The sequence below is a fragment of the Apodemus sylvaticus genome, chromosome 14 (genome assembly GCF_947179515.1).
Source record: "Apodemus sylvaticus chromosome 14, mApoSyl1.1, whole genome shotgun sequence".
Taxonomy (NCBI): Eukaryota; Metazoa; Chordata; class Mammalia; order Rodentia; family Muridae; genus Apodemus; species Apodemus sylvaticus.
In genome coordinates, this window is record NC_067485.1 from 72,930,624 (window position 1) to 72,943,100 (window position 12,477).

At 36.2% G+C, this 12,477-nt stretch overlaps 2 protein-coding genes across 9 annotated transcripts in view; both read left to right on the top strand.

The window, feature by feature from the left end:
- LOC127665125 (ankyrin repeat domain-containing protein 26-like) overlaps positions 1 to 12,477 on the top strand; it is an 870,635-nt gene that overhangs the window by 754,489 nt on the left and 103,669 nt on the right. The window lies entirely within an intron of this gene.
- The window catches only part of LOC127665128 (coiled-coil domain-containing protein 3-like), a 738,150-nt gene that overhangs the window by 323,545 nt on the left and 402,128 nt on the right, over positions 1 to 12,477 (top strand). The window contains exons 4-5 of one of the 2 annotated variants that reach the window (XM_052157566.1): positions 1,363 to 1,466; positions 4,609 to 4,642. In XM_052157566.1, the coding sequence (XP_052013526.1) occupies positions 1,363 to 1,466; positions 4,609 to 4,642 (138 nt within the window). The remainder of the gene's footprint in view (positions 1 to 1,362; positions 1,467 to 4,608; positions 4,643 to 12,477) is intronic. The other variant, XM_052157565.1, reaches the window with a different exon arrangement.

Here is a 12,477-nt window from a genome sequence, read left to right on the forward strand (position 1 = left end):
CTTTAAAATATTACATTGGGATCCTGATACAGCTTTGACCTAAGAATCTCTCAAACGCTAAATGTAATACATGGATTTTATAAGACTTATCTAGATGAGCCAGCTTTGATGGGAGCTCCTTCTTCCCAAGCTTTCCTTCCCCCAAAACACTGCATGATCTCTCTCCTTTACAATTCTGAGGAACAATCTAAAGAGAATTATTACCTCCATCCACGGCAATTCTGAAGAAATTTGCAATTTCCTTAAGGGTACTCTCTTAATTGTAGCCTTTTGGGAATTCATGTTGTCTTATACTTACAATATATCAGATAAACAAACTTCAATAAGATACAAGGTTTCTATATTATAAGTGTCTAAATTATGAATCTTTCTGTCAGTTTAACCCACATGGTATCTATCTCAGCATGTCAGTTCATTTCATAGATCTCTAATATCATGGGCCTTTCAGTTGTAATTAGGTAACCACAGAGTTGGTTTGTCCCTTAGTTCATGAGACAGAATGTTATACAGTCAAGGATGGCCTTGAACTTTTTATGTAATGAGGATGACATTAAACTTGTATATTCCTGGACCTCTGAAGTGATGGACTTTTGGTAATTCACCACTGTGCCTGACCTATAAAACCTCATATTTCACTTTGATATTCATTTCCAATGAAATACTTATTTCAGTGAAATAAAGCAAGTGTTGGAGAAGTTATTCCGGGGTGTTGTCAATTTACTACATTTTATGCTGATTTTCATTACAGCTTTATTATAAAGAACTTGCAAGGAGAAAAGCCTAATTCCACAAATTTAAATCATCGTAGAAAAGTTTTCAGTATTTTCCTTGAAAGATTACTTAAATTGCAACTCTAGCACAGGGCATAATATAATCCTTCATATTCTCCCAGAATATCAAGTCTAACATGAATTTCATGTTCATTTGTTATAGAAATAGTATTAACATTAGTGCAATAGGTCCAGTATGGAAAAAATACTGTGACATGCCATCCTTTCTACACTGTGCTTTTGTAGCAAATATTCTCTGCCTCAGTGACTTGGAGTTCATGGCATTTCAGAAGCATTTGTATTCCCACAGGCTCTGGAAGAAACTATTTAGACTCTACTCATGGTATCAGGAACCCATGGCAGACATTCTATTTCACATGGTTCACTAAGATTTAAGTTATGAATTAAATGAGATAGGTGTCAAAGGTACTCTGATGGCTTATGAAGAATGGATCTGTGTGAGAGCACTGTGTGTGAGAGTGTCAAGGATGTAGATAACTGCACCTCAGACTATGTGAGCTCTACTGTGTCTTCACATGATTGTCTGTTGATAAATAAGTTCTCAGAGTTAAAAGTTATTATTGTTTTATAGGATAGCTTTACACCACTTACACTGGCTCGAATGAAAAATGACAACCTGGCAAAACTTTTAGAAGACCAGAAAGAAAAGATAAAGGAACTTGATGAATTAGAAAGGTGAAGTTATTAATTCTTTTATTTTTTATGTTTTTATGGGATTCTATAGTGTGTACCATCCCTGAAGCCCTGTTGCTGGAGTTTCTAATCCTATTAAATAGGTATAAACCCCCACATAATATAGATATTGTAATTATAAGCTATATTCCTAGATTGGGCAGTTCTAGCACTGTACTATCTTATTCACAAGGTGTGAGAGTCCTTGCTTCTTGAGGTTTCTCCTGGCCAGGAGCTCCTGATTCATGGTGTCATCTCCTCTCTTCCTCCTCTTCCTCCATCCTCCCTTCTCCCTCACCTTCCTCTTGTCCTCCTACCTAACTTTCCCCAGATTTGAGTCTCCCTTCCTACCTTTCTCCTTCACTGCCCATTCACTGACTTAGCCTTTTTGTAAGTATAGATTTTGAAGTTTATGTTTTAATATTTCATTAAAAATTGAGATCTTAAACATTTATTTTTAAAAATATGTCTCTTATTTTAATTTCTTTAAAAATGCTATATTAAATGAAAGTACATTTTGAAAAAAAATTTCTTCCCTTCAGTGACTGGTTTCTTCAAATATTTTCATTATCTTTGCTAGTGAATCCCTAAAATTCTCAACATTCACAAGTTTGGCAAATGGGGATTGCCTTAAAACTTGATCAGCCTCAGTTAGTAAATAAGACAGTAAACAGGGCAGCCACAGACAACACTACATAGAAACTCAAGTCTGTCTTCACACACATGCTCACATGCACACACACACACACACACACACACACACACACACACGTGCGCACGCACACGCACACACACACACACACTCACACACACACACTTGTATGTCTACAACTACCCAGTCATGCACATTCAAACACATGTAAATACACCCATGTACACACACACACACACACACACACACACACACACATTCTATTGGTCATTGAACCTATTTTTATTTCAATAATGTGTGCCTTAATAGGTTGTATAAGTTGAGCATTTAAATATGAAAACTATTAGAGAAACATAGGCTAAAAAAGAAGCAGGACTCTGCTTTTCCTCCAAGTATTTCTACTTCATTGTAGTCACATAGGAAGTTTTTAGTGTTTTCTAATTTATGTGGACTGGAATTGGTAGGTCATATATAGAAAAGCTGAATGCAGTTTGTTAATTTCATGTTTTGATAACCCCTATAGCTCCCCTAGAAAAATAACATATCCATTTATTCTTTTTTTTCCACATTTTTTTATTCGATATATTTTTTATTTACATTTCAAATGATTTCCCCTTTTCTAGCCCCCAACTCCCCGAAAGTCTCATAAGCCCCCTTCTCTCCCCCTGTCCTCCCACCCACCCCTTCCCACTTCCCCGTTCTGGTTTTGCCAAATACTGCTTCACTGAGTCTTTACAGAACAAGGGGCCACTCCTCCTTTCTTCTTGTACCTCATTTGATGTGTGGATTATGTTTTGGTACAACCACTCTGGAAATCAGTCTGGCGGTTCCTCCAAAAACTGGGCTCCTCACTTCCAGAAGATCCTGCTTTACCACTCCTGGGCATATACCCAGAGGATTCCCCACCATGTAATAAGGGGAGGGAATACTATGTTCATAGCAGCCCTATTTATAATTGCCAGACGCTGGAAAGAACCCACATATCCATTTATTCTTAAATTTCCTATACTTTATCTTGCAGTTTGTTTCAACTGTTTCATAGGGCTCACTGTACCCTTTTGAGACCAAATGAAGGCATGAGTGCTTTTTAGATGCATGCTTGATTTGAAATGATGATGGCTAATTCTATGCTGCAAAGCTTAGTTCTGCACCAATGACAGGGATGGTTTTCAGACCATTTTCAGTTCAGGTATCAAAATTATGTGAGTCAGTAACTGGATACTAGTGCAGCCTACAGATGGTGATTTTGGAAAAGTTTTAGTCTTCCCTTCGGCCAGTGGACAGACAAGGGTTCCAGGCACCCTCCTGTTTCTGTCTCCCCAGTGCTGGATTCCTAGTGCACACCAGACCACCACATTTGGCTATGTTTTGTCCCCCACAACTTCTGACAAATCAAACTGAGAGCCTCACACTTGCAACTTAGGGACTTAACAACTGAACAGTTGTGTGAGTCCATGTCTTTTTAGATTTTGAAAATAAAAGTGATTTCTACAAGATTCCTCAGCACTGAAGATGCTGTGGTAAGAGAAACTGGGAATTTGGGCTGTGAGATACTTTCTCAAGAAAAACTATTTGAAAATGTCACATGATTAGATATAATTTTTACTAAAGTGGGATGGTAATTTATTGTCATCTTCTATTATTTCGTTTAAATCTACTTGAAGATGAAAAGTTATTTTCATAGTGTAGTATGAAATAAATTATGATTCTAGAATTTCTGAGTATGAATTCAAATCTGTCACATATTCACATGGTTTTTTCTATGTTTCTCAAAATTATCTGACATATATTGGAATTAAAACAAATTTACAGCAAGTCCAATGCTTAGAACAATGCACAGCAATTACATAGGAAGGCCTAAGAACAGCTAAGCCTTTCCATTCTTAAAGGTATTTGACACATATAAAGAGCACAGTGGTGTTAATAAGACAGGTTTTACTAAATATGAGATTCCGTTTTGCTGAGAATGACATTGGAAATGTTGGTATATTTACCTCTACGAAACAAAGCATACTATATTATATTGTCCCCTTATCTTAACTGTTACAATACTTGATCAAAATTTATTATTTTAAAAATTATTAATATCGTCATTATTTTAAAATGATGCAAATGTTTGTGCTTGTATTTGAGTATGCACACATGAGTGCATGTGGCTGAAGAATGCACAGGCATTGTATGTCTCTGGATCTGGAGTTAGTTGGTTATGAGTCACACAGCATGGGTTCTGGCTGTTGAGCTCAACTCCTGTGCAGAAGCAGTATCTGCTGTTAATTGGAGCCGTGTCTCCAGTTGTAATTTCCATCTTTTATGATTTTAGTAGTGGTATAAATTGTATATCAATGTTCCTCTTCTTGTCTACAGCTTCTTTCCTTTGCAGAAAATCATTTTATTTGTAATACCTGGTAAGTTTTATGGATAGGGAAAATAAACATTTTTTGTGTTTTATTTTACAAGTTTAATATTCATCTGAAAGTATTTCATTTTTTGTAGGTCTTCAAAGAAAACTTCCAATGAAAAAGAAGAGGTATGCAAAAATTAATTTCAAATCTTATTTATTAAGATACAGTATACAAATCAAAGTAATACATAATAAATGGACTTAGAAATATAGTATAAAATAAAATAAAAATTAAGATTCTTTTGTTATATTCAAATATTTCTTTCCAAAATAGTTTTAAAAGTCACCAATAGTAAAGGTGTCTTTCCCTTCAAAATCTGGTCTTTCAGAAGCATTTTGCTTGTTACTTATGTAAAACACGGGTCTCTTCTTTATAGTGTATGGGGTACCCAACATGACAATATCTGAAATTGCTATTATTCATTTTATAGGTCAAAGAACAAGGAAATAATATGCTTGACCTTAAGGAACTAATATCATGTGAGGGAAACTCAAAGGACTGTGAGCAGTACAGTTGTGACACTATTTTGCATTTTATTGAAGAGCTCATGAGGCAGAGAAAAGGTAGGAGTTCTGCATGCAGCCCCTGTGTGTGCTATTGATGAGGGTGAATTGCCCAAACATAGGCATGCTTGATATCAAAGAACAGAAAACTAGTCTCAGCAGGAGCTGCCAGCAAGCCTTCAGAGCTTCAGTGAGCGAGCTTGACACCATGGCCTTGGGGTTGTTACATTAGACTCATGTGTTTCAACAAAATGGAACAGGCCAGTCAGCCAATACATTAAATTGGTGGGGTGGGCCTTTTCGTTACTTCTTTTTGGTTTGTTTGATTTTTTTTGGGAGGGAGTGTGATTCTCTCTCTCTCTCTCTCTCTCTCTTTCTCTCTCTCTCTCTTTCTTCCTTCCTTCCTTTCTTTCTCTCTCTCTCTTTCTTTTTCTTTTATTATTTGTATTTTCCTTAATTTTTTATTAGATATTTTCTATATTTACATTTCAAATGTTACTCCTTTTCTAGGTCTCCCCTCTGAAATCCCCTATCCCATCCCCCTCCTTCTGTGCATTAACTTACCACTCCCAGTTCCTCTCCTGGAATTCCCCTACACTGGGGCAATGAGCCTTCACAGGTCCAAAGGCCTCTCTTCTCATTGATGTCTTACCAGGCTATCCTTTGCTACTCATGTGGCTGGAGCCATGGGTCCCCTCCTTGTGTACTCTTTGGTTGGTGGTTAAGTCCCTGGGAGCTTTGGGGGTGCTGGCTGGTTCATATTGTTCTTCCTCCTGTGGGGCTGTAAAACCCTTCAGCTCTTTGGGTCCTTTCTCTAGCTCCTCCATTGGGGACCCTGTGCTCAGTTCAATGGTTGACTGAGAGCATCCCCCTCTGTACTTGTCAGGCACTGGCAGGGCCTCTCATGAGACAGATACATCAGGCTCCTGTCAGCTAACACTTGGTGGCATCCACAATAGTGTCTGGATTAGGTAACTGTATATGGGGTGGATCCCCAGGTGGGGCAGTCTCTGGATGGTCTTTCCTTCAGTCTCCGCTCCACACTTTGTCTTTGTATTTCCCCTCATGGATATTTTGTACCTATTCTAAGGAGGACCAAAGTATCCACACTTTGGTCTTCCATCTTATTAAGCTGCATATGGTCTCTGAATTATATCTTGGGTATTCCGAGCTTCTGGGATAATATTCATTTATCACTTAGTGCATGCAATGTGTTTTCTTTTGTAATTGGATTACCTCACTCAGGATGATATTTTCTAGTTCCATCCATTTGCCTAAGAAATTCATGAATTTATTGTTTTTATAGCTGCTTCTTCATGTGACTGGAGGATTGACGCAGCTCTCTGGAGTCACTTTGGTAAAGGATGCTGAATCCTTTCATGATGACTCTGCCATATGATATTTTGAGTAGACACTCTTAGACTACTGCTCTTGTTTTATTGGCTCCTCTCTTCTACTTGGCTTATATTAGCATTGTCTTCTAAAATTCAAAAAAATATTTTATTTTTATTAAGTGTGTGAGTGTGTGTGTGTGTGTGTGTGTGTGTGTAACTGGGTGTGAGCATCGCTTTGTATGCACAGACTGAAGGAGGAGTTGAGGTATCCTGCTCTAAGATTATCCTCCTAATTCCTTGAGATGGTACCTCACTGAGTTTGAAGGTAGGTTGGCACATGAGCACCAATGCTCTTGTCTGCATCTCTCAAAGGCTGGGCTTACAGGCACATGTGTAGTCATATGTGTTTTCTGTATGGAGGTTTGGTCTCAGGTTCTCATGCTTGTGCAGCCAACACCCATATACACTTAGCTAGGTCCCTTAAGGTTGATGGATCTAATTTTTAATCTGCTAAGATGTTTTACAATATTATGGAGTGTGCGTGTTAATGTATTTTTGTATGTGTGTTTGTATGCACATGCATGTATGTATGTATATCTATGTGTGTGTGCCTGTAATGCATCTTCCTAAATTGCTCTCAACCTCATTTCTTTTGAAAGAGCAACTCTCACTGATGTCAAAGCTAATCAATTCAGTTAGGTTGGCAGTCCAGTGAGCTCCAGGTATCCTCCTGTCTATGCCTCCCATGCATTAAGATGACAGAATGTACCATCATGCATAGCTTAACACAACAACAAAACAAAACAAAACAAAACAAAACACACCCCCAAACCTGCTAAGTTATGGGTACTGGAGTCCAAATTCAATTTAGAATAGCTTGCATAGCAAACACTTTAATGACTGAGAAAACTTGTCATTCCTCATCATTTCAAATCATGTCACAACATTGTGTAAGCTTAGATTTTTTAATATGTACATTAATACAGCTTATCAATCACTTCAATAAACTTTCTAGAAAACCATCCAAAGGCAGGGGAAAAATTGGAAATAGGACAAGTGGTATGTGTACCTGTTTAAAAGTAGGTCTTTGGATGGTGATTCTAATCTCCTTGCTCAGGATAACATCAGTCAAGTTCAGTAGTCTCAGGATACCAACAGGGCAGTACAAAAGTGTCACCAAACAAGAGTCAGCAATGGTGGCACAATTCAGCAGAAGATACTAGGCCTCCCCTGAGTTGGCATAAGTCAGCAGGGGCTAGGAATAAGTCAGACCAGCTGGAATGCCAGGAGTTTTCTGCCTTGTCTCTTTCAGCAAACTGAAGATCAGTATAGAGGCAATACCAAAGCAGAGTTGCATAGCTAGCTATGCAAGCTCCTTATCTCTGTCTTTGTGTTCTACTTATAATCTCTCCAAACATGACTTGACCTCCCTTGGGTCTTGCTTCAGCAAAACACCATGTGAGTTTGTATCATATGACAAAACCAGAAAGTCACACTTCAACATTTTAAATATACACAAATATTTTCTTTCTCACAAAACATAACTTTCCAACACACTGGTTGAGTGCAGGTTGTACCAATACTCTAAATAGTTGTTAAGACCGATTTTGTGTGCTTGCTGTACCATATATTTTGGTAAAGATTTATAAAAATTATGAGAAGCCACTTAATATAGAGAGAAATTTATTGAAAGCAAAAGCTGCCCTGTAGGATTTATCCACATATGGCATTTTCCTCACAGTTGTATGAGCCTTGAGCTTACCATAGTGGCACCCAGTAATGCCATGAAATGTGATCAGTTTATATTATGCATCTTCACATTTATTTATATTCTTGCCTTATGCAAGATTTTGTAGCTTAAGTTTTTTAAATTTAAATTAATACCCATATCTGTGTCCTTATAGTAATATAAGTTTTTTAATTTAAATTAATACCCATATCTGTGTGTCCTTATAATAATAAATGAAAATTATTTAAGTATGACACATGACCTCATGACATTCATATATGTATTTTATTATTTTATTTTTATTTATTATTTATCAACACTTATATGCAACTAATATGTGCTTAATATATTTAACTATGTTTATGATTTTGTTTTATCTTAATTGATGTCAAAACTTAGTTTCATTTCTTTATCATTTTAGTCTGTAATAATGATTTTATCTTTCTTCTCTATTCCATTCTATACAGTTTTCTGAATTCTATATATACATTGTATATTTCTTATAATCAGTTTGGTCCTTCTTTTGTTGTTTGTATAATTATTAGGTAAACCACAACAAATGCACCCAGCATATTGTTTTTTCTCCATTCCTAAAGCATGCCAATGCTTTTTGCTAACTATGGTCCTGTAAATTATTCCTTTTTTACTCTAGCCTATGGGAAGACATGCCCTTTTCCTGGCATTGTGTGAACATTGGTGGTCTCCTCTAATTGTGTGAGATGTTGTGTCCCTCAGCCCCAGGATATTTCCTGGAATTCCCATGTTGTTATGTGCTCTATAGTATGTTTCAGATGGCCTAGTAACATGCCCAGAGCATCCCCTCTTCTTTGTGTCTATTTTACAGACTTCTGGCCTGTGATTTCTGGCTGCTTTCTTCACCAAATAGCTTATCTGCACAGCTCCAGGAGTCTAGGAGAGTCAGAATAGCTTTGTCCTCATCATATTCTAACCTAGTCTGTACTATCTCATAGCACAGAGATAGAAAATTGGGATAATATCAAACTATTTTAGTGCTTATTAGCTAACAATTTATGTCATGTCTGAAGCATATAATCTTCAGTTTCTAAAACATGTTTTTTTCTGATTTGTGTTGTTTGAGGTAGGAATCAAAATCAGTACTTTTTACTTGACCTTGTTTAGATTTAGAGGGCAGTAGCATCTCCACTTCTAGTCTGCTGTAGAATACTGGCAATGTGCCTCTTCACACTCTGACCAACTACTTCTTGTTCTTACTTCATGCCTACTCATCCCTTCCATTAGGGCATATTCCTGCATGCTTATTCAACATTAAAACTTTGTTTGACTTCAGTATCATCTGAGTCTGTAATATCTGGTTTTATGTCTTTTTTTGTCTTCTCTACTAGTTCTTAAACTAAACACCTTAACTGTCTTCTTTTCATATCTTCAGAATGTACCATGTCTTCCACTGTGTGGGTCCTCAGGATACATTTCTACAGTGCATCATGTTTAGGTAAAACTCTAGTCTGTTTTATTTATCAAAAATGCTGCTGTACTGTAATTGTGCTTTTTCTCCAATACAGATATAAATTCTGAGATCCTAGTGAAAATCTGGGGTGCAGTTTATACATATAAAAGATCAATAGACTTTGAAAAACATAACTGTGAACTAATTGAAGAAGATTGTGAACGTATAAGTAATGAAATTATTGCACTGCGAGAGGAGTGGTCTCAACTAGAGATTGAAAATGCTGAACTGCAAGATGAGCTATGCAGTTTGAGGTAGGATGTCCCAATTTTAGAGAAATATTTTAAGTGTTTTCATTAGAGCATAAATAGAACATTTGTAGTTTGTCACTAACTTTGTAAGTGTTCTGAAAGGGAAGAACTTTTCATATTTGTGTTTTATTATTATTACTTTTGATAGATATCTTTATGTAGTCTAGGGAAACCCCAAATTTGTGATCTTCTGGCCTCAGTTGTTTGATTTTGGGGTGACTGGTTGGGTGCTTCAATTGTTAAGTGGGAGAATTGTTAGCCTTGTAGAATGTGAAAATAATTAAATTACAAATATCATTATTACTATTTTCCATAATTACGTATATATGCATATATGAGATATATGTATGTGTCCCATGCAATCACACTCTTGATATCTACAGAGAAACCTCATTTTCATGAGGCATCAATTAAAGTTTTAAAAAATATTTTACAATTATGCTACAAAGAATACACTTTCTTAAAAGCTTCTCTAAATATTGAATTATTTTTATTTGAATACAAATTTGAATATATTCTTTAATATTGATTCCTTTAGCTAAAGGATGTAAATCATATTAAAGGACTTGGCTGATATAATTGTTCCAAACAAAATTTATATTAATTTCAAATTTCACCGATGGAATATGAAACAATAGTTTTCTTAATTAAGACAAATTCTTTTAATATTATACTGCTTTATAGTGAACCAAGAATTTTAAATAAAGTAGTAAAGTATCACCCTTCCATAGAGATAAACTTAGATCTTATTTCATTCTCATATGCACAAGGCAAATATATGATTTCTAAATAGATTATTCAACATTAATTCACAGAAAAAATTCAAATTTGTATGTTGAGAGACATTTGATACTTTGTAATTGATTACTAAATTTATCAAGTAAATTGTATGATTTATATAATTGATAGAGTAAATTGAAAGAAAATAAAATAGAAATAAAAAATTGTAAGAATGCATTTGAGATGATCTGTATGATGTTGGATTCTAATAATGAGCAAAATGCTTGAACATATTTTAACATTCTTTATTCCTTTGTGAAACATCCTTGTGGCTAATTATATTTTATGAAGATTATAGTTTAGTTGTATAAAATTTATAAACTTTAGTGAACAGAATAACTTGAAACCTAATATTTTTATTAATTTTTTTGGTAATTTTAGATAAGATATTGTAATTATTCATTCTCTACCCCACTGGTTCTTCTCAACCTGTGTGTTGTTACTAAGTTAGGGGTTAAATGACCCTTTCACAGGTGTCACATAAGACCCTTAGGAAATACTTACATTACAAAACATATAATACATTGAAAGATATACATTACAATACACAAAATAGCAAAATTACAATCATGAAGTAGAAATAAAAGTAATTTTCTACTCGGGGTCACTACAATAGCAGTAACTATATTAAAGGGTCACAGTATTAGGAAGTTTAGAATTTAGGACCTGCCCAGCCAGAGGCCCATGCTCCTTCCAATTTGCACCTGTTCCCAGAGCTGAGGCTGTGCTCTGGATTCCCACCCATTCAGGCCCCACCCAGATGCAGCTTGACCCCAAGGAGTTCTGACACATACAGGATCAGAGAATCCCAGGATCACTGTAGCAGTTATTTATAAAAAGTACTGCACACCCAGGCCTTTGCACCAGTCCTTCCATGTATCCGGTATAGAGTGACCCTCAAACTTGAATAGTTAACCAAATATATTTATGTATAAGAAAGTTCCAATTTCATAATGCCAATTTACAATGATAAAGTTCTGTCCCAATATTTCTAACCTCTCAGCACAGGAGAAACCCATCTGACACCATCTGGATCTGTGCATCCCCTCCTGCACTCCCTCGTGCAGCTCCCATGCTCCTTCTCTTTCTAACCCTCCTTTTCTTAGCTCCTCCTCCTCTCTCCCCTGTCATCTCTGGCCTCTCACAGCCTCAATGTGAATGGATAGGAAATATCTTGCATCAAATCACAGGTTTCAAGAAGGCACAGGCTCTGGTCAGAGACAGTGAGGCCAGTTAACACCCGAGATAACCAGATGGCAAGAGGCAAGCACAAGAACATAAGTAACAGAAACCAATACTACTTTGCAACATCAGAACCCAGTTCTTCCACCACATCAAGCCATGGATACCCCAACACACCTGAAAAGCAATATTCAGATCTAAATTCTCATCTCATGAAAATGATAGAAGTCTTGAGAAGGCCATAAATTACTCCCTTAAAGAAATATAAGAGAACACAGGTAAACAAGTAGAAGTCCTTAAAGAGGAAACACATTAATCCCTGAAACAAATACAGGAAAACACAAGCAGATAAAGAAAGTGAACAAAACTGCCTCATACTTTGAGGAACTGCAGTTGTAGGTATTTCCTACCATTTCCCACCATAGATGTGAAAATACTGCTGCATGAGAACTGATGTTAATTGACTAGAGAATATTGATTCCACTTTGCTATTTTCACATCAGTGCTTGTGATGCCTCCCATAGTCTTATCTGCTACGTTCTGCTTAAGCTGAGAGATCCTGAGTGTAATGTTACATGATCATTCCAGCCAAGCAGTACTAAGAACATAACCTATGCATTATTACAAATGTACAAAATGGCTTGTTCAATGTAATTTGTGAACATACATGATGTAGTGTGATGTGTTCAGGGCCT